General features: G+C 38.0%; 1 protein-coding gene across 1 annotated transcript in view; it reads left to right on the plus strand.

Annotated features, from left to right (window-relative positions):
* STEAP4 (STEAP4 metalloreductase) overlaps positions 1 to 18,469 on the plus strand; it is a 67,216-nt gene extending 48,747 nt beyond the window's left edge. The window contains exon 5 of the mRNA XM_070467427.1: positions 17,899 to 18,469. Within this exon, the coding sequence (XP_070323528.1) occupies positions 17,899 to 17,994 (96 nt within the window). The 3' untranslated portion in view covers positions 17,995 to 18,469. The remainder of the gene's footprint in view (positions 1 to 17,898) is intronic.
* Positions 18,470 to 24,051: the final 5,582 nt, after the last annotated feature.

Raw genomic sequence — 24,051 nt, forward strand, 5'->3', positions numbered from 1 at the left:
ACACAAGCTTCCCTAACCAGGAAACCTTGACAAAGTAATCGTCCAACCCCACCCACTGGGTGAAACCTCCACAATAAAAAGGAACCACAGACCACAAGAATACAGAAAGCCCACTCCAGACACAGCAATCTAAATAAGATGAAAAGGCAGAGAAATACCCAACAGGTAAAGGAACATGAAAAAAAGCCCACCAAATCAAACAAAAGAGGAGGAAATAGGGAATCTACCTGAAAAAGAATTTAGAATAATGATAATAAAAATGATCCAAAATCTTGAAAACAAAATGGAGTTACAAATAAATAGCCTGGAGACAAAGATTGAGAAGATGCAAGAAATGTTTAACAAGGACCTAGAAGAAATTTTAAAAAGTCAATTAAAAATTAATAATGAAATAAATGAGATCAAAAACACTCTGGAGGGAATCATGAGTACAATAACAGAGACAGAAGATAGGATAAGTGAGTTAGAAGATAAAATGGTGGAAATAAATGAAGCAGAGAGGAAAAAAGAAAAAGAATCAAAAGAAATGAGGACAACCTCAGGGACCTCTGGGACAATGTGAAACGCCCCAACATTCGAATCATAGGAGTCCCAGAAGAAGAAGACAAAAAGAAAGGCCATGAGAAGTTACTCGAGGAGATAATAGCTGAAAACTTCCCTAAAATGGGGAAGGAAATAGCCAACCAAGTCCAAGAAACCCAGAGAGTCCCAAACAGGATAAACCCAAGGTGAAATACCCCAAGACACATATTAATCAAATTAACAAAGATCAAACACAAAGAACAAATATTAAAAGCAGCAAGGGAGAAACAACGAATAACACACAAAGGGATTCCCATAAGGATAACAGCTGATCTATCAATAGAAACCCTTCAGGCCAGAAGGGAATGGCAGGACATACTTAAAGTAATGAAAGAGAATAACCTACAACCTAGATTACTCTACCCAGCAAGGATCTCATTCAGATATGAAGGAGAACTCAAAAGCTTTACAGACAAGCAAAAGCTGAGTGAATTCAGCACCACCAAACCAGCTCTTCAACAAATACTAAAGGATCTTCTCTAGACAGGAAACACAGAAAGGTGGTATAAACGTGAACCCCAAACAACAAAATAAATGTCAACGGGACCATACCTATCAATAATTACCTTAAATGTAAGTGGGTTGAATGCCCCAACCAAAAGACAAAGGCTGGCTGAATGGATACAAAAGCAAAACCCCTATATATGCTGTCTACAAGACACCCACCTCAAAACAAGGGACACATACAGACTAAAAGTGAAGGGCTGGAAAAAAATATTCCACACAAATGGAGACCAAAAGAAAGCAGGAGTCGCAATACTCATATCAGATAAAATAGACTTTCAAATAAAGGCTGTGAAAAGAGACAAAGATGGACACTACATAATGATCAAAGGATCAATCCAAGAAGAAGATACAACAATTATAAATATATATGCACCCAACATAGGAGCACTGCAATATGTAAGGCAAACGCTAACGAGTATGAAAGAGGAAATTAATAGTAACACAATAATAGTAGGAGACTTTAATACCCCACTCACAACTATGGATAGATCAACTAAACAGAAAATTAACAAGGAAACACAAATTTTAAAGGACACAATGGACCAGCTAGACCTAATTGACATCTATAGGACATTTCACCCCAAAACAATCAACTTCACGTTTTTCTCAAGTGCACACAGAACCTTCTGCAGAATAGATCACATCCTGGGCCATAAATCTAGTCTTGGTAAATTCAAAAAAACTGAAATCATTCCAGTCATCTTTTCTGACCACAGTGCAGTAAGATTAGATCTCAATTACAGGAAAAAAATTATTAAAAATTCAAACACATGGAGGCTAAGCAACACACTTCTGAATAACCAACAAATCATAGAAGAAATCAAAAAAGAAATCAAAATATGCATAGAAATGAATGAAAATGAAAACACAACAACCCAAAACCTATGGGACACTGTAAAAGCAGTGCTAAGGGGAAGATTCATAGCATTACAGGCCTACCTCAAGAAACAAGAAAAAAGCCAAATAAATAACCTAACTCTACACCGAAAGCAACTAGAGAAGGAAGAAATGAAGAACCCCAGGGCTAGTAGAAGGAAAGAAATCTTAAAAATTAGGGCAGAAATAAATGCAAAAGAAACTAAAGAGACCATAGCAAAAATCAACAAAGCTAAAAGCTGGTTTTTTGAAAAAATTAACAAAATTGACAAACCATTAGCAAGACTCATTAAGAAACAAAGGGAGAAGAACCAAATTAACAAAATTAGAAACGAAAATGGAGAGATCACAACAGACAACACAGAAATACAAAGGATCATAAGAGACTACTACCAGCAGCTCTATGCCAATAAAATGGACAACTTGGAAGAAATGGACAAGTTCTTAGAGCAGTACAACTTTCCAAAACTGAACCAGGAAGAAATAGAAGATCTTAACAAACCCATCACAAGCAAGGAAATCGAAACTGTAATCAGAAATCTTCCAGCAAACAAAAGCCCAGGACCAGATGGCTTCACAGCTGAATTCTACCAAAAATTTAGAGAAGAGCTAACACCTATCTTACTCAAACTCTTCCAGAAAATTGCAGAAGAAGGTAAACTTCCAAACTCATTCTATGAGGCCACCATCACCCTAATTCCAAAACCAGACAAAGATGCCACACACAAAAGAAAACTACAGGCCAATATCACTGATGAACATAGATGCAAAAATCCTTAACAAAATTCTAGCAAACAGAATCCAACAACATATTAAAAAAATCATACACCATGACCAAGTGGGCTTTATCCCAGGAATGCAAGGATTCTTTAATATCTGCAAATCAATCAATGTAATACACCACATTTACAAATTGAAAGATAAAAACCATATGATTATCTCAATAGATGCAGAAAAAGCCTTTGACAAAATTCAACATCCATTTATGATTAAAACTCTCCAGAAAGCAGGAATAGAAGGAACATACCTCAACATAATAAAAGCTATATATGACAAACCCACAGCAAACATCACCCTCAATGGTGAAAAATTGAAAGCATTTCCCCTGAAATCAGGAACAAGACAAGGGTGCCCAGTCTCACCACTACTATTCAACATAGTTTTGGAAGTGTTGGCCACAGCAATCAGGGCAGAAAAAGAGGTAAAAGGAATCCAGATAGGAAAAGAAGAAGTGAAACTCTCTCTGTTTGCAGATGACATGATCCTCTACATAAAAAACCCTAAAGACTTTACCAGAAAATTACTAGAGCTAATCAACGAATACAGTAAAGTTGCAGGATATAAAATTAACACACAGAAATCTCTTGCCTTCCTATACACTAACAATGAGAAAACAGAAAGAGAAATTAAGGAAACAATACCATTCACCATTGCAACAAAAAGAATAAAATACTTAGGAGTATATCTACCTAAAGAAACAAAAGACCTATACATAGAAAACTATAAAACACTGATGAAAGAAATCAAAGAGGACACAAACAGATGGAGAAATATACCGTGTTCATGGATTGGAAGAATCAATATTGTCAAAATGGCTATACTACCCAAAGCAATCTATAGATTCAATGCAATCCCTATCAAACTACCAACGGTATTTTTCACAGAACTAGAACAAATAATTTCACAATTTGTATGGAAATACAAAAAACCTCGAATAGCCAAAGTAACCTTGAGAAAGAAGAATGGAACTGGAGGAATCAACCTGCCTGACTTCAGACTATACTACAAAGCCACAGTCATCAAGAAAGTATGGTACTGGCACAAAGACAGAAATATAGATCAATGGAACAGAATAGAAAGCCCAGAGATAAATCCACGAACCTATGGTCACCTTATCTTTGACAAAGGAGGCAAGAATATACAATGGAAAAAAGACAACCTCTTTAACAAGTGGTGCTGGGAAAACTGGTCAACCACCTGTAAAAGAATGAAACTAGAACACTTTTTAACACCATACACAAAAATAAACTCAAAATGGATTAAAGATCTAAATGTAAGACCAGAAACTGTAAAACTCCTAGAGGAGAACATGGGCAAAACACTCTCCGAAATAAATCACAGCAGGATCCTCTATGACCCACATGCCAGAATTTTAGAAACAAAAGCAAAAATAAACAAATGGGACCTAATGAAACTTAAAAACTTTTGCACAACAAAGGAAACTATAAGCAAGGTGAAAAGACAGCCCTCAGATTGGGAGAAAATGATAGCAAACGAAGCAACAGACAAAGGATTAATCTCAAAAATATACAAGCAACTCCTCCAGCTCAACTCCAGAAAAATAAATGGCCCAATCAAAAAATGGGCCAAAGAACTAAACAGACAATTTCTCCAAGGAAGACATACAGATGGCTAACAAACACATGAAAAGATGCTCAACATCACTAATTATCAGAGAAATGCAAATCAAAACCACAATGAGGTACCATTACACGCCAGTCAGGATGGCAGCTATCCAAAAGTCTACAAGCAATAAATGCTGGAGAGGGTGTGGAGAAAAGGGAACCCTCTTACACTGTTGGTGGGAATGCAAATTAGTACAGCCACTATGGAAAACAGTGTGGAGATTTCTTAAAAAGCTGGAAATAGAACTGCCATATGACCCAGCAATCCCACTTCTGGGCATACACACTGAGGAAACCAGATCTGAAAGAGATACGTGCACCCCAATGTTCATCGCAGCACTGTTTATAATAGTCAGGACATGGAAGCAACCTAGATGCCCATCAGCAGACGAATGGATGAGGAAGCTGTGGTACATATACACCATGGAATATTACTCAGCCATTAAAAAGAATTCATTTGAATCAGTTCTAATGAGATGGATGAAACTGGAGCCCATTATACAGAGTGAAGTAAGCCAGAAAGATAAAGACCATTACAGTATACTAACACATACATATGGAATTTAGAAAGATGGTAATGATAACCCTATATGCAAAACAGAAAAAGAGACTCAGATGTATAGAACAGACTTGTGGACTCTGGGAGAAGGCGAGGGTGGGATGTTTCAAGAGAACAGCATTGAAACATGTATATTATCTAGGGTGAAACAGATCAGCAGCCCAGGTTGGATGCATGAGACAAGTGCTCGGGCCTGGTGCACTGGGAAGACCCAGAGGGATCGGGTGGAGAGGGAGGTGGGAGGGGGGACCGGGATGGGGAATACATGTAAATCCATGGCTAATTCATTTCAATGTATGACAAAAACCACTGCAATGATGTAAAGTAATTAGCCTCCAACTAATAAAAATAAATGGAAAAAATAATAATAATAAAATTACACTTACTTCCAAAAAAAAAAGACAACAGTTGCCCCTGAGCTGGAGAGTACAGTGTCAGCACTCTAAAGCAAGGTCTGAATTTAAAATGTGGCAAATGACATCTGTCCTTCAGTATGACATTTGACAAGCTGCCATGGTGGGTGGAAACGGTGGGGAGATGCTTTGGCCATTACTAGGACCAGTGAGTGAAAGTCATCTGGAGACGCCTTCCATGGAACCTTCAGGACAAGGTTATTCTTCGTAAGGGCTACTGCTGCCTGAAGACAGAATTGATCATCTCGGGGAGAGTGAATTAAGTCACTGGAGGCTGTATCACCAGCGGTTAGTCTGTATTATACAAATGGATTCCAAGCATCAGAAATTACATAATTCACAAAATTTATATATTATAAATAGTGTAGCTGGGGCTCAAAAAAGCTATTCTATCTGAGAATTTCAACTACCAACTAATGAAATTTTTAACTGGAAATTCCAATTTGTCTAATCCATATATGAAATAAAGAAAACGGTTGCAAATACTTTGTTAAATAAGTGAATACTTAAGAACTCATAACATGAAATTTCTGAGGGAAAATCCAATTCACTCAACAATGAACGAAAGTACTTTTTGAAAGTCAACTGTGTGCCAGAAATTGGTAAATTGTGTCTTTATGGAACCTTTATTCTATCAAGGGACTATAATGCTAGCAGTACATTCTTGCATTATACTGAAACTAATGTAAAGCTATATGTTATTATACATCAATAAAAATATTATGTCAGGTAGTTAAGTTCTAAAAACAAAAGTAAACCAGATTAAGTGAACAGGATGGGGAGGCTGCAATTTAGACTGGGTTTCCCAGAAAGGATATGTGGAAGCTAACACTGCAGCAGGGGTCTGAAAAGGGGAATGAGGGGGTGAACCACGTGGATGCTTGAGGGGAAATCCCAGGGAGGTACAAGAACAGGTACAAAAACCCCAAGGCAGGATGGTGTTTGGTGCTCATGGAAGAACCAGGAGGCAAGTGTGGTGGGAGTAGGATGAACCAGGAGAATAGACAGAAGCAGGTCACAGATCCTGTGAGCCCCAGAGGCCTGGGCAAGGATAGGAGCTGTGAAGGCTCATTGAAAGGGACATCAATGTAGAGTTTTAGATGGAGGAGTGACTTGTTTCAAAAGGATCACTCACTTGGCTGGGTGAGGGAAAGGAAGAAAGAAGACGATAATTCAGAAACACATTAATTGTGGTTTTGACTGAAGTGGTCGTAGTGAATATGGTGAGGCATGGTCAGGTTGGGAAGGAACTAGCTTGAAGAGAGGAAACTTCATTTTGGACATGTCAAAAGTGAGGTGCCCATTAGACATATAGGTAAAAGTGTCAGATATGAAGGTAGATGTATGTATCTGAGAACCAAATTGAAGATGTAAATTCAGGAGCCCTCGGCATATAGACCTGGATTTGAATGAATCATCTGAGACATGAGTGTAGATAGAGAAGAAGTGAAGTGGAAGTCGCTGAGGCATGTCCGACTCTTCACAATCCCATGGACTGTAGCCTGCCAGGCTCCTCTGTCCATGGAATTCTCCTGTGTCTCCTGCATTACCAGTGGATTCTTTACAACTGAGCCAGTGGGGAAGCCCCAGATATAAAAAAGATGACTGATAAGAACCTACTGTATAGCGCAAGAAACTCTATTCAATACTCTGTAATGACCTCTATGGAAATAGTCTCCTTTGCTGGAGATTCCTTCCATCATCTATCTTCCCACCCTCCAGGTTTAGGATGCATTGTGTCTCTGTCTTTAGACTTGATTTCTTCTCTATCTGGGCTTCCCTGGTAGCTCAGTTGGAAAGAATCCCCCTGCAAAGCAGGAACCCCTGATTTGATTCCTAGGTCAGGAAGATCCCCTGGAGAAGGCAATGGCAACCTACGTCAGCATTCTTACCTGGAGAATCTCATGGACAGAGCCTTGTTATGCAGTCACTAAGTTGTGTCTGACTCTCTGTGACCCCAAGGACTGGAGCATACCAGACTTCCCTGTCCTTCACCATCTCCCAGAGCTTGTTCAAACACATGTCTATTGAGTCAGTGATGCCATCCAACCATCTCATCCTCTATCACCCTCTTCTCTTCCTGCCTTCAATCTTTCTCAGCATCAGAGTCTTTTCTAATGAGTCAGCTCTTCTCATCAGGTGGCCAAAGTATTGGAGCTTCAGCTTCAGCATCAGTTCTTCCAATGAATATTCAGGATTGACTCGTTTGATCTCTGTGCTGTCCAAGAGACTCTCAAGAGTCTTCTCCAGCACCACAGAGGAGCCTGGCAGGCCACAGTCCATAGGGTCGCAAAGCTATTGAGTAGTGTGTATACATCAATCCCAACCTACCAATTTATACCTCTTACCTGCCTCTTACCCACCAATCCCTTGGTAACCATAAGTTTGCTTTCTACATCTGTGCATAGTACCTATCCATTTACAAGTATTTGAAAATACACTATAGAGGGAATATAAAGAAATACAAGAAATGACCAACCTGAATTACAGCTAACACATTGTACAATTCACATTTGTGTACAGTTTGAATTTAACTAACATTTTCTGAGTATCTTATATGACCCAAAAATTAAAAACAAGAATGTCTAACACATTCCCCTATTTATGAATTTTATAACCTAGAGATTGTTTCCTCCCTTATTCCAAGTAAGACCAGGTTGGTGGAAATTACTGATTAAAGTGAAGGAAAGTTAAGCAAGTCAACTTTGGAGGTATAACAGCATAAGGTTTTGTGATCTAAACAGCTATGAAAATGAAAGAGAAATACAATATGTAATGGGTAACTGGGTTAATTGGAATATGGACTGGATTTATAATCATTCCTAATTATTAGGAAATTTGTTACATATGACAATGGTGTATTCTGGTTATGTTAGAAAATGTTCTTATTGTATACAGATAGATAACAACACATTTAGGAGCAAAATGAAAAGATATTACTTATTTAAACCACTTCAAAAAATAAAAAAGAGAGAGAACTGAATCGAAAGGGTATTCTCCACTTTTGCCTAATGCAAACGTTTGTCAGCTATGGAATTTTGATCCATAAAATTAAAGGAACTTTATCTCCCCAGGCAAGGTGTACCCATTTTCTGAGAACCATAAGGGCAGACTGGAATTATAGCTCAGTTGGGAATTACACGTTTTTAAGTTCCTATCCATACTGAATAGAATATGTCATATAATCTGATTTTTCTCTCATTTCCACTGGCCTTCTTTCTTTTAGTACTTGCCTTTTACTACCTGCCCAATGTCTGTTTTTTTTTAAGTTCCTAATCTTTCTGGATCTCTATATTTGAGAGCTATATACTAAAAGACCATAAAATAGATATTTTTAAATTTTAATCTATTTTATTTGGAATGTTTAATCCATTGAAACTGATTGTGATTGTGATAATTGGTATATTTGGATTTATCTCAAATACCTTATTTTGTTTTTTCGATATCTGTTAGTTTATAATAATCCATTTTCCTTACTTGTCCTCTCCTGGATTGGTGGACTATCTCCTTTCATTCCAGTTTTTCCTTCTCCCACTTTGAAAATTATAGTCTATTTGTGTTCTTATAGTAAGCACCCTGGGCTTCCCTGGTGGCTTAGATGGAAAAGAATCTATCTGCAATGCAGGAGCCCCAGGTTTGATCTCTGGGTCAGGAAGATCCCGTAGAGAAGGGAATGGCAACCCACTCCAGTATTCTTGCCTGGAGAATTCCATGGACAGAGAAGCCTGGTGGGCTATATAGTCCATGGAGTGGCACAGCCAGACATGCCTGAGCAACTAACACCTTCACTTTCAGTAAGTACCCTAGAGATTGTAACATGTATATTTAACTTTTAAAAAGCTTAAAGATAATCGATGTCTTTTGTTGTTGTTTTTGAGTCACTCAGTCATGTACGACTCTGTGTGATCCCATGGGCCGCAGCACGCCAGGCTTCCCTGCCCTTCCCCATCTCCCGGAGTTTGCTCAAACTCATATCCATTGAGTCGGTGATGCCACCCAATCATCTCATCCTCTGTCATCCCCTTCTCCTCCTGCTTTCAATCCTTCCCAGCATCAGGGCCTTTTCCAATGAGTCAGCTCTTTGCATCAAGTGGCCAAAGTATTAGAGTTTCAGTTTCAGCATCAGTCCTTCCAATGAATATTCAGGATTGATTTCCTTTAGGATTGACTGGTTGGATCTCCTTGCAGTCTAAGGGACTCTCAAGAGTCTTCTCCAACACCACATTTCAAAAGCATCACTTCTTCGGTGCTCAGCCTTTTTTATGGTCCAAATCTCACATCCGTACATGACTACTGGAAAAACCATAGCTTTGACCTATACAGAACTTTGTCAGAAAAGTAATGTCTCTGCTTTTTAATATGCTGTTTATGTTTGTAATAGCTTTTCTTCCAAGGAGCAAAAGCTTCTTTTAATTTCCTGGCTGCAGTCACCATTTGCAGTGATTTTAGGGCCCAAGAAAATAAAGTCCTTGCTGTTTTCATTGTTTCCCCATCTATTTGCTATGAAGTGATGAGACCAGATGCCATGATCTTAGTTTTCTGAATGCTGAGTTTTAGGTCAACTTTTTTACTTTCTTCTTTTACTTTCATCAAGAGGCTCTTTAGTTCTTCTTCACTTTCTGCCATAAGGGTGATGTCATCTGTATATTTGAGGTTATTGATATTTCTCCCAGCAATCTTGATTCCAGCTTGTGCTTCATCCAGCCTGGCATTTTGCATGATGTACTCTGCATATAAGTTAAATAAGCAGGGTGACAATATACAGCTTTGACGTACTCCTTTTCCAATTTGGAACCAGTCCATTATTCCATGTCTGGTTCTAACTATTGCTTCCTGACCTGCATACAGATTTCACAGGAGGCAGGTAAGGTGGTCTGGTATTCCCATCTCTTTAAGAATTTTTAGTGTCTTCACTCTCCTTTTGATAACACAAACACAGATAATGTTTCAACTGCAGCCACTACCCCCTTATACTATATGAGGTCTGGTTGTTTGATTTATTCGTGCTGCTTATTTACTGTCTCTCTCATCCAAGCCCACTCTGCTCTGTGCTGAGACTGCAAACTGTATTCCCCTATTTTGCCCACTGACTTCCTATTGTGTTGTTTGTAGGGACACAAAAGGGAGGTAAAAGATATGTGGAGAGGAGAAAGGCACTCCTTTCAACTTTTCAGTTCTAGTGGGCATTGCCCATCAGCAACTTTATTAGTTCAGCCTTCAGATTTTTTCAGAACTCCTGGGAGCAGACTCTCCAGCAGTCTCCCTCTGAGCAGCCAGCAGCCTCCAGGGGCATCCCTTTAAATCCAAGCTGTAGCTGACTACAGCAATAGTGGAAATGCTAGGGCGACTCCAAAATAAATATAGTGTTGCAGTGCCACCTCGTGGACATTATCAGTATGGCATGAATCCAAGCATTATTGAAACAACACGAGCTACACAAACGACCAAAGATACTAGATACTTTGGAATTTTTAAAAAAATTAAATATATATGTGTGTGTGTGTGTGTGTGTGTGTGTGTGTGTGTGTGTGTTAGTTAATCTAGAAAAATGAATAACAAATAACACAGGACAATAGTATAAATTGGCAAAATCACTTTTATATCCTTTGTGCTAGAGTACTAGCTCCCTCCTTAGACTAGCTTTCTCTAGTTCAGTTTACTGTCATTTTAAATTTCCCAAGTTTATAAAATAAATAAATAAATTTCCCAAGTTTAAAGACTTCATTTTTTCCCCAAACAAATCAATGATCCTTACCTTTTCTCAGAATTAAAATGTTTTTCCTATTCATTATATGTTTTCTCTGTTGACTTCTATCATTTTTAATTAAAATTTTCAACCTTCAAAAAGAAAACTAAACTTATAACAACCAATCCTAGTAAACTAATTCTGTTTTTGCATGAGATGATGAAATTAGCAGTGATGGAATCATGGTACATCCATAAACTTTTCTAAATTTTCCTATTTAAAAATAAAATTCTGGCCTTAAAAACTTCCTATTACTATTTGGATGTTTGTGCTAGTTATTTTAACAGAATTAAATCACTTTCATGTTTTAAAATTAAATTACTATGGAAAGAAGTTTAGTAGATTTACATATTAGAAAACAAGAATGTTCATTTAAAGCCTTAAATTCAAGTCTAAACTTTCTATTTATTAGAGATAAGGGGACAATTACTTCAATTTAGTCGCTGCTGCTGCTGCTGCTAAGTCACTTCAGTCGTGTCCGACTCTGTGCGACCCCATAGACGGCAGCCCACCAGGCTCCTCTGTCCCTGGGATTCTCCAGGCAAGAACACTGGAGTGGGTTGCCATTTCCTTCTCCAACGCGTGAAAGTGAAAAGTAAAAGTGAAGTTGCTCAATTTAGTTAGCCTCAGTACAATCATCTGTAAAATGAGGATTAAAACACAACTCACAAATTTTAAAATATTAAATAGGAAAATGTATATAAAATGTGTATTATAAACTATTATTCAAAGAGTTGAAAAACATTTATGCATTATACTTAGTATCTTTATTCATAAATCTGCTTATTTTAGAATTTTGTCTGAAAGAAATTTAAAATAGCCCATTTCACACATCAGGCAAGCAATTATTTTTTTTTAATCAGGATTTTTTTTTTTTTTAATTTGGTTGCGCCAGGTCTTAGTTGTAGCAAACGAGATATTCCTTGTGATATATGGGCCCCAATTCCCTGATAAGGGATCAAATCCAGGCACCCTGCATTTAAAGCATAGAGTCTCAGCCACTGGACCACCAGGGAACCTCCCAAACAATAATTTTGAAGGTCTATTTTTTTGAGAGTTTATATTTTGAGGGTCTATATTTCACAAGATACTTGAAGATGATGAATAGTTCCCAGTGATCACCTTTAAAGTTCTATAAATTTTTTGAGGATTCACGTGCACTTAATAAATCAAATTACAAAAAGCAATTAAACTAATCCTTAGGTGGCATCACAGAAGAAGTGTTCAGCTGAGTTTGGGGTAGAACACAGAAGAGAATGGACATTTACTGATGGAAAAATGGTGCGAAAAAAGGAAAACTTTTATTTTCCCTGTCTCAGCACCACTACAGTATTTACTATTAATAAACTTTATCATTAACTTTTGGCTCCTAAGTATATGATCACTTAACATACTGTTTTGGGCTTCCCAGGTGGCTCAGTGGGTAGAGTCCTCTTTCAATGCAGGAGACAAGACACAGGAGACTTGCACTTGATCCCTGGGTTGGGAATATCCCCTGGAGAAGGGCAAGGCAACCCACTCCAGTATTCTTGCCTGGAGAATCCCCATGGACAGAGGAGCCTAGTGGGGCTACAGTCCATGGGGTCACATAGAGTTGGACACGACTGAAGCCACTGACCATGAACGCAACATTCTGTTTTGGTTCTTATATGAACGCAACATTCTGTTTTGGTTCTTAACTATAACTTTTCACTCCTATTTAATTGAGGATGTCTGCATGTATGTTCAATTAGACTTGGTCAATGATTTTTTTTCTTCTCTTTTTGTCCTAGTTTCGCATTGTTTTCATCATATTACCTTTTTTTTTTTAATGAACCAGATAGCACCTCATTTCTTTCCATGTTCTGTATAAGATGCAAATAATCTGTTATTTGAAAATTTAGTAGAAGATGTCATTTGGGCATAGTAGAATTTTGCAATATCATTCATTTTTCTTTTTGATAATTCCTCTATTCAATTTTTCTACTTCTTTTTGAGTCTATTTTGTTCAAATGTATTTCTTAAAAAATTATCTGGATTTTTAATTTTTTTCAAATTTATTGCTAAAATAGCACAGCTGCAATAATGCTGTATAATAAACCACCCCCAAATCAGCGATATAAACCAACATTTAATTCAGCCCACACACCTGTAAGACATCTGGGAATTGGTTAATTTGGTGGTTTGGTTCTGTATCTGAAGGTATGTCTCACAGCCTTCTTGGACCACCTGGCTACCCATAAGAAAAACATGAGACATGTTTTCATGGTGATGGCAGAAGTTCATGTTAAGGAAGTGGAAACAGGTGATACCTCAAGGACCAGATTCAGAACTGGAACACTGTCAGTTCAAACTCATCAACCAATGTAAGTCACATGGCCCAGCCCTGTATCAAGAATGGAAATGGATACACTCTACTTTACTAGGAAGAACTGCAAATTGATGTGACAAAGGTTACAGTTTAGGAAGTGGTAATGAATTGAGAACAATTATGCCATTCACCACAGATCCTGTTAAGATGTATATTTATTTATTTTTTGCTCCCATTGCTCTTTTCCCCTTGGTCAATCATACCAAAGATTTTTCTACATTATTAGATTTCTTGAATAACTGACTTCTGACTGTATTGATAAATTCAATTTTTTGGTTACTTTCATCTTTGTGGTCTGTTGCATGGTCAATTTTCAAAGATATCCTATGCTTCAAAGAATGTGCACTGGAGTTAGGTGCCCAGGAGTCTGTGTATTGTGTGCACTCAGTCGCTCAGTTGAGTCCAGCTCTTTGTGACCCCATGGACTGTAGCCCGCCAGGCTCCTCTGTCCATGGGACTCTCCAGGCAAGAATACTGGAGTGGTTTACCATTTCCTCCTCCAGGGTATCTTCCCCACCCAGGGATCAAACCTGAGGCTCCTGAGGCTCCTGCATTAGCAGGCCAATTATTTACCTACCACTGAGCTACCTGGGAAATCCAGTCTGTGTTTTAGATTCTACATGTTAATGATGTCAGTCTAGTCTTCACTATCCTCATTTTCTACTTAATTGATCTTCTAGTGTCTGTGAGAGTTGTGTAGTAACTGCTAATAGGCTGTACTAGTCCATTCCTCCTTGTAGATCTATCCATTTTGCTTCATAAAGTCTGAGACTGTGCTATTTCTGCATAAAAACTGAGGACTAGTGTGCATTCTTTAGTAAACTGGGTTTTGTTTTTTTATTTTTCCAATCTGAAATAGAATTCACTAGACCTTTTATCTCGAGAGATAAGTACAAAAGCTGGTTTTTACTCTGAGGTGCTTACCAGTGGGGCTTCCCCAGTGGCTCAGCAGTAAAGAATCCTCCTGCAAGGCAGGAGTTGCAGGAGACACAGGTTCAATCCCTGGGTCCAGAAGATCCCCTAGAGGAGGGCACGGTAACCCACTCCAGTATTCTTGCCTGTAGAATCCCATGGACAGAGGAGGCTGGTGGGCTGCAGTCCATAGGGTTACACAAAGTTGGACATGACTAAAGCAACAGCACGCACACGCACACACACGCACATACGCACACGCATTACGCGCACACGCACACGCACGCACGTACGCGCGCACACATGCATACACGCGCACGCACACGCATACACACGCGCGCGCGTGCGCGCACACACACACACACACACACACACACACTAACTAGTGCTCTTGGGTATCTATATTGAAAGCTGCTCAGGGTAAGGAGGACCAAGAAGAAAATCTTTCAAGTAACAGGAAAAAAAAGGAAAGAGAGAGAGAAACTCATGAGGGGAAATATTAGAGAATTAAAGCATAAATCCAATGGATGCAATATGCAAACAGACATTCAGAAATAAAAGAAGGAACAGGTTATAATTGAAGAATTAAGAATTTTTCCCAGGGCTAAAGAAAGACCCCAACAAGTTCCAGGAAGGACTGATTTTAAATATATACACACTATGGGGGTTCCTTCAAAAACTAAAAATAGAGCTACCATATGATCCAGCAATCCCATGCCTGGGCATATAGGGCTTGTATCCAGAAAAGACAAAAGCTCGAATTCAAAAGATACATTCATCCCAATGTTCACAGCAACACTATTTACAACAGCCAATACACAGAAGCACCCTAAATGTCCATTAATAGATGAATGGATAAAGAAGGGGTGGGTGTGTGGGGGTGTGTGTGTGTGTACATACACACACACACATATATATAATATGGAATATTACTTGGCCATCAAAAACAATGAAATAGTGCCATTTGTAGCAACATGGATGGACCTGGTGATTAGCATACTAAGTGAAGCAAGTCAGAGAAAGACAAATAGCATAAGATATCACTTATGTGTGGAATATTAAAAAATAATACAAATAAACTTATTTACAAAACAGAAACAGACTCACAGATATAGAAAATAAACTTATGGTTACCAAAAGGTAACAGGGGGAGGATAAATTAGGAATTTAGGATTAACAGAGACACACCACTATATAAAAAATAGCCAACCAAGGACCTTCTGTATAGCACAGGGAACTGTATTCAATATCTTATAATAATCTTAATGAAAAAGAATTTTAAAAAGAATATATGTAAACACATTTATATATATTTATGCATGAATCACTTTGCTATACACCTGAAACATTATAAATCAACTGTACTGAAGTAAAAATAAATAAAAATAAAACATATATATATGTATATATGCACACACCTCAAGGTATATTCTAGAAATTCCTAAACTCCAAAGACAAAGGGAAAACCTAACAAGCAAAGCATTCACAAAGAAGAAACGGGTTGTCTATTAATGAGATTGGTAAGGAACATCTCAAATGCGATGTTAGAAGACAGATCGGCGTCCAAAGACCAATGAAAGAAAAGTCTTGTAGTCCAACGACCCCATGGTGAACACAGATTTGTGGCTATGTGAGGATTCAGAAAATACATCTGAGTTAAATAAAGATTCAAGGAAAGATTTCCAACCAAAAGTGAATATGAACAGAGTAGTCAAAGTAAGGGCCTGTATCAGCAAAGTCCTGAGTTACGTGAATAGAAATGACTGGCCAAAAAAATAATAAAATAATGTGACTGTGTATAGAGCACTTTTGGGATTCAAGATACTGATCTAAACTGGACTCTTATCTCTATCTCTACAGATGGTTTCACAGCTCCTTTAAAGTTAATTTGGAGCTACAAATATAAAAAGACAGAGTTTACACCATGGAGAGAATTTTTCTTCTCAAACAAAAGCTGAAATTAGGACAATGCATCATAATTTATTTTTACTTAGTAAATGGGCATAAAGATTAACCCATAAACAAGTATGTGTTTGTCAAAATCAAAATTGTGTATCTAAAAACTGAGATTTCACTATATATAAATCACACCTCAATAAACCTGCATTTAAAAATAGAAAGTCTTCTCCATATTTTTAAGTAAGTAATCCTAATGAAAAGATTCAGAGAAGGCAATGGCACCCCACTCCAGTACTCTTGCCTGGAAAATCCCATGAATGGAGGAGCCTGGTAGGCTGCGGTCCATGGGGTTGCTAAGAGTTGGACACGACTGAGCGACTTCACTTTCACTTTTCACTTTCATGCATTGGAGAAGGAAATGGCAACCCACTCCAGTGTTCTTGCCTGGAGAATCCCAGGGACGGGGGAGCCTGGTGGGCTGCCGTCTATGGGGTCACACAGAGTCGGACACAACTGAAGTGACTTAGCAGCAGTGCATAGATTAATCCCTCACTCTAATGTAGGTCTAGATTTGCAGGTCTATTTTTCAATAGCTATATAGTTTAGATAACTTGTCAAGATACTTAAAGAATAAAATTATATCTTAGAAATCATTTCTATTTTTCAAGGAAGATGCAAGTAACATGTGCTGCAAGTAACATGAAACAGTGACTCAGCTAAATTAAATAAGGAAATCTGTTGCTCAAAGGTCTGGCAACTCTAGCTGCAGTAAGTCAGTGGTCTGGCTCTGTGCCCTGAGGGTCTCCAGGTGCATGTACATCAGTGTCAGAAAAGCAGTGAAACACACGTAACAATGCCAGACAACTATTTCTTCTTCAATTGCTTTCTTAAGAGCAAGCAAACAGGTCCTCCTGCCACCCCACATGACTTTCCTTCCAGTCTTACTGGCCAGAATTAGATGATATGCTCATTCTTTTTTCTTACCGTGGATAAAACACACAGACACACTCAGACACACACAGACACACACACACACACACCCCAAGTTACCATCTAAACAATCTTTAAGTGTACAATACAATACAGTATACACAGGGTCACCCAGCAGACCTCTAGAACTCTATCTACATCTTGCACGACTAAAAAGCTATGGCAGTGAACAACTCCATATCTCCCTCCTCCTCCACCCCTAGCAACCACCACGCCACTTTCTATTTCAATGAGCTTGATTACCTATTTCATATAAGTGAAATCATGCAGTATTTCTCCTTTTTGTGACTGGCTCATTTCACTCAGTACAATGTCCTCAAATTCATCTCTATTGTAATGTATGACAGATTTTCCTTCCTTTTTAAGGCTAGATAGTATTCCACTGTATATTATGTATCACATGTTTTAAAATCCGTTCATCTGTAGATGCACACTGGGGTTGCCTCCATATCTTGGCTATTGTGAATAATAATGAAATTGTTTCGTTCGGTCCCCCCGTTGTGTCCAACTCTTGTGACCCCGTGGACCACAGCACACCAGGCCTCCCTGTCCCTCACCATCTCCCAAAGATTGCCCAAGTTCATGTTTATTATATTGTTGATGCTGTCCAGCCATCTCATCCTCTGATGCCCTCTTCTCCTGCCCTCCATCTTTTCTAGCATCAGGGACTTTTCCGACGAGTCGTCTGTTCGGATGACCAAAACATTGGAGCTTCAGTTTCAGCATCAATCCTTCCAGTGAATATTCAAGGTTGATCTCCCTTAAGATTGACTGGTTTGACCTCCTTGCTCCAAGGGTATGCAAATATCTCTTGAAGATTCTGTCTTCAATTCTTTTGGATATCTACCCAGAAGTGAGATGGCTGAATGATATGGTAGTTTAATGTTTTTAGGTATCTCCATGCACCATTTTATAAGCCCACCACCAGTGCACAAGGGCTTTTCTCACCTAAAGGCTAACACTGGCTATGTTCTCTTTTTTGATAATGGCCATCCTAATGGGTATGAGGTGGTATCTCAGTGTGGGTGTGATTTTAATTTCCCTGATGACTAATGGCGCTGAGCATTAGTCATCTGTATTTCTTCATTGGAAAAATGGTTAGTCAAGTTCTCAGCTCAATTTTTAATTAGGTCACTTGAGGATTTTTCTTTGTTATTGGATTGTAAGAGTTCTTTATATATTCTGGATATATATTAAACCAACCATCATGTGTTCATGATCAGTCACTAAGTCATGTCTGACTTTTGGCAACCCTGTGGACTGCAGACCACCAGGCTTCTCTGTTCATGGGATTTTCCAGTCAAGAATACTGGAGCAGGTTGCCATTTCCTCCTCCAGGGGATCTTTCCAACCCAGGGATGGAACCCATGTCTTTTGCATTAGCGGCAGATTTTTTACCACTGAGCCACGTGGTAAGCTCCAGACAACCATCACCAGGATGCAATGGTTATTGGGGAATCTATTACCACAGGACATATGTGTCTCACTTTTGTTTTACATCTCAGTTTCAAATTGAGAGAAGAATTCACTAAAGACATTACCGCAGGTCTTATTTAAGCAGATGCATATAGACAGGCAAGGTATAAATAGGAGGACATTGAATAGAGCATCAGGTGACCTGAGTTTTTAAGACTTAGAAATTGCTAACAGTGCAATCTTCTTAAATCTGTTTATCTTTTAAAACTATCTGTAAACCAAAGGGTAGTTTCATAACTCCAGCTTTAATCATTAACAAGGGATCTGGGTTAACCATTCATTTAAGATAGTTTATAAGCCTTTTGTAAATATGACATCAAATCGTTGGGTAGGTAGGTGTGGTCAAGTGTGGATCTCTATGGATATAGGTTTGTAAGTGACAGTAAGTATCTATTGGCAAGGGTGTTTATGTGTAGATATAGGATTATAGGTAAGAGTGGGTGCGGGTTGATAAGGGCAGGGTGTGTGTGTGTGTGTGTGTGCATACAGAATTATATATGAGGGGGTGGTAGGTCAAAATGCAGAATAGGTAAAGGACAGGATGAATCTCAATCAAACACATGTTTGATCATTTTAATGATTTATATTTAATAATTAAATGATTCATTTTAATGATTTAATAATTTAATGATTCATTTTAATTATTTACTAATTTAATAATTAATTTTAATGACATATTTGTGTAGGATATAAACCCATTACTAAAGTGTTGCAACTACCTTTTCTAGTTTGCATGTGGTCTTTTATTTTGTTAAGGGTAGGATTTTGTTAACGTTACAAAATTTATTGGGTATTTTTTGTTTTCATTAAGAGGACTCTTTTTTCCTTTTAATGTTCACTAAAAAATATGACAATTTATACAAAAAATCAAAGAAAAATGTCCACAAACTCAACACCTAAGGATAATCACTTAAACAACTCAGTCTACAGTCCAGTTCTATAGAGGGAGAGACATGCAATAACATTGTACAGCCTACACACCTCTCTATAATAGACTTAAATTCTCTCATATTCTATTAGTGATAATATAAATAGGTTACTTCCAAATTCATTCTATGAGACCACCATTACCCTGATACCAAAACCAGACAAAGACACTACCAAAAAAAATTTAAAGGCCAATATCTCTGATGAATATAGATGCAAAAATGTTCTACACAGTATTAGCAAACTGAATTTATCAATATATAAAAAGGATCATTTATCCTTGATCAAATGTGATTTAGTCCAGTGATTCAAGAATGGTTTAATATTTGCAAATCAATGCACTACACCACATGAACAAAAGAAAGCATAAAAATCACATGATCATCTCCACAGATGCAGAAAAAGCATTTGACAAATTATAACATCCATTCGGGATAAAAACTCACCAAAGTAGGTACAGAGGGAACATCTCAACATAATAAAAACTATAACAAACAGCTAACATCATATTCAATAAAAATAAATAAATAAATAGGGCATGATGAAGATTTTAAAGCTCAAGAACTCTTCAGGGAGGGCTGAATGTGAAGCAGGGACTCTGGACAGACACAGAGACATAAAGACACTTAGAAGTCCTGGATAGCTGCTCTAGATCCAAGAAGAAAAAACCAGAAAGGCGCATGCAATGGCCCTGAAGACAGACTGTTGAAATTTTGCCTGTGCAAGTTGCTTCAGTTGCGTCTAATGCTTTGCCACCACACAGACTGTAAGCCGCCAGGCTCCTCTATCCATGGGATTCTCCAGGCAAGAATACTGGAATAGGTTGCCACGCCCTCCTCCAGGGGATCTTCCCCACCCAGGGATGGAACCTTCATCTCTTATGTCTCTTGCATTGGCAGGTGGGTCTTTACCACTAGCACCACCTGGGAAGGAAATATTCCCTAGATGTGCTTAAAAATCCCATTACATGCTACTTTAGGTTTGGCAATCAATGTTAAGTTCCCAGCCTCAAACTCAGAAACAGTTCTGTAACTCCTTGAGTCCAAAGGACACTCTCCTTCCCTTTAGGCTGCAGTCAGTGATGTACTGGTAAATGTTTAACAACTGGCTCTCCAAGAAAAAAAATATGCACATATATATGCATATTAAATTATTACAAGCTTTACTGATATAAAGGATGTGCAGCATACAATTTATAAATAATGATGCAATATACAGTACATTTTATTGTCAATTTCATATAGTCACTTGATTCTCAAAGAATGTTTCTGTTAGTTTTACATGATTCTTTTTTTTTTTTACATGATTTTTCTATCCATAGTAAACTTGTGGTTGAAATGGACAATGATGGACAAAGTTGCAATAACACTTTCTCAATAAATGATTGCCAGTTCAGATATATGATTTACTGTTAAACACTCACCATCAAAATGGGCTTCCCTGGTGGCTCAGTGGTAAACAACCTGCCTGCCAATGCAGGAAACACAGTTTCGGTCCCTGGTTTAGGAAGATCCACTAGAGAAGGAAATGGCAACCCACTCCAGTATTCTTGCCTGGAAAACCCCATGGACAGAGAAGCCTGGTGGGCTACAGTCCATGAGGTCTCAAAGAGTCAGACACAGCTGACTACACACACACACACACACACACACACACACAAATTAGAAATTGGTTTTTTGTTTTGTTGCATTTCTACTCCAGACTTACAGTTAACACATGAAATTTTCTCCAACCTGCTGACTCTCAAGTTTAGAATAGACAAACAATAAAACAATAAACCAATCTCTTATTTGTAAGTACAAGTTGATATCCATGGAGTAAATACTCCCCCCATGGCCTATTTCAAGCTACTAATGGACACAATATGATCAAGCCTGCAGTTGGAAATTAATGTCCAACCTTACCCCCATTACATAGTTTAAGCATAGAAAAGTAATTAAGTGATGCATTGGGGTTATTTAATAGCTTTGTTTTCAGTAAGCTAAAATTTTTAATTTATAATATTGGCAGTGTTTAACAATGGTCTGGAAAAATTCCTGAAGATTAGCTCTTGCTGGCCAACTCCCACACATTGCTGATGCAAGACACAGCTCTGAAAGTCTTTGGGAGTCTCTGATGGGGGCAATGATTCCGATGCAATATCAAACACTGGGCTATGTATACTGTTGCTTTTGACTCCTATCTGCCTTAGCTAAGGTAATATGTTCTAATACTGAAACACACCTGTTTCATAGAGGACCTCTCTAGGGCCAATGGGAAAACTGCCTATATTTTCGAATATGTTTATAGTTGGTTACTGATTGCCAAGGATCAAGAGGGCAATGTGATGAATCTGCTGTTACAATTTATACTTCCTGATCATTCTCTCTGACCATCCAGCAAGGATATGCTCCTCTAAGAATCACGAGTTTCTGCATCTAAGACCTCACATCAAGATGCAGGTAAGTAAAGATATGTATGCAAGGTTAGTTCCATAATGCAAACATTAATTCTACTGATTTAAAAAAAAATATGGAAGTTCCTAATCTATGAAATTCTATTAACTCATTGCTTTTGGCTGAGAATATGCCAAGTTTATAAAATATCTAAACACTCTTGGGGGACTAAAATTTTTATAAAATATCATCTAAATGCTCTTTTTTTTTTTCATCTAAATGCTCTTTGGGAGCTAAGATTTAAGAATGAAGCACAGAAATGAACAAATATAGTATACAAAATTATTTTAAAATAGAAAAATGTGTTCTCAATCTTGAGATTTTTAAAGGTATACAGAAATGACAATTGGATTTCTCCACTGAGAATATTAGCATAGACTAATAGAATATTAAGTTATATGCAGCTTTGGCTTCCAAGAGAATTTAGTTCTCCCAAATTTACCAAGAGAAAAGCTTTATTTTTTTTTTTATTTTGCTCTGAGAAAATTGGGTCTAAGTTAAAGCTATTTCTCCCATTTTAATAAAATGGAAACAGCAGAAGTTGCTTCATAGAACAGTAATTCTAATAGATTCATCAAAGAATGTCATGAATTGATGCTAAGATACCTGTAGAATTTCTGGTAATATGTTTTAGACTGAGACAGTTATATTGGTTTTTCCATAGAGAGTCTTACACACTCTTATACATGCTCACTCGGTCGTATCCAACTCTTTACGACCCCATTGACTGCAGCCTCCAGGTTACTCCATCCATGGGATTATCCCTGCAAGAATACTGGAGTGGGTTGCCATTTCTTCCTCTTTCAGGGGATCTTCCCCATTCAGGGATTGAACCTGCATTTCTTGCAGCTCCTGCACTAGCAGGCAGATTCTTTACCACTGAGCTACCTGAGAAGAAGCCCCAGATACTTGACAAATGGATGCTTCTCAATGTGTAGGAGTACTGATCCTTTGCTTACCATAAGAGTAGTATCACAATGTGTGTTTTATCAGCAAAATACAGGCATGAGAATTAATTCACCCAGATTCCTTTTCCAGATATGCCATTGATTTCCCATTATATGAAAACAGGCAAGTTACTTTCTGGAAAAAAAAAAAATATGTATATATATATATATATATATATAAAAAGTAAGAGTTTATTTTACTTTTAATTAAGAAATCCTCAATTTACATATTATTATAACTGATTTATGTATAGGCTTCATACAAGTTTGGCTTTCTGGAAATAGCTTCTCCACCTGGGTGCCTGGGAGTCAAAACAGGTCATTCTTCCTTCCCCAGAGCTCTCTTTTCCTCCCTACCAATGCCACCTCCATACTAATAGAGCTGATGGAGACTCTACCCTCTACCCCTGCCCAGTTCTGGGTAGACTTGATGACAGCAGGACTGGCAGGATAAAGGAACTGGGCAGAAAACAAGCCTAAGTGAGCGCTCCCCACCTCTGCCTTGCTCTGCCCTGGCCCCAGGACTGGTTCTTTTCAGAAAAAAATATTGAGGATTATGAAGAACTTTTGAGGGTCTTGCCTAGGAACCAGTCACAAAATGACTTCTATAGGAAAATATATCCCAAGTTGCAAATATCCAGCTTCTAGAACACAATGTCTTTAAGAGTTGAGGACACCGAGTAATCTATGAGTCCAATGTTCTTAGGAACACTCATCCTCAGGGAAGTGAATATAAGTGATTTTCTAACTGGGAATACAGCTCCACTACTTTATGATGTTGCTACCAACAATCATTTTTCCACAAACTTGGAGATCTGAGTTCTCTCTAAGGCAGAGTTTTTCAAATCATGAAGTGACAGATGCAGATTAAGAGTTAAATGAAAGCTGAGACCTTAATCTGGAAAAGATTATTGCTCACTTCTTCCTGATATGTTAGACCTGTGATTAATTCAACTGTAGGAAATGGTGAAACAATGGCAGTTACTTAGCTAGAGGAATCCTTCCGGCACTTCTCTGACTGAGACAT

The sequence above is a fragment of the Odocoileus virginianus genome, chromosome 1, assembly GCF_023699985.2.
Source record: "Odocoileus virginianus isolate 20LAN1187 ecotype Illinois chromosome 1, Ovbor_1.2, whole genome shotgun sequence".
In the NCBI taxonomy this organism is placed as follows: Eukaryota; Metazoa; Chordata; class Mammalia; order Artiodactyla; family Cervidae; genus Odocoileus; species Odocoileus virginianus.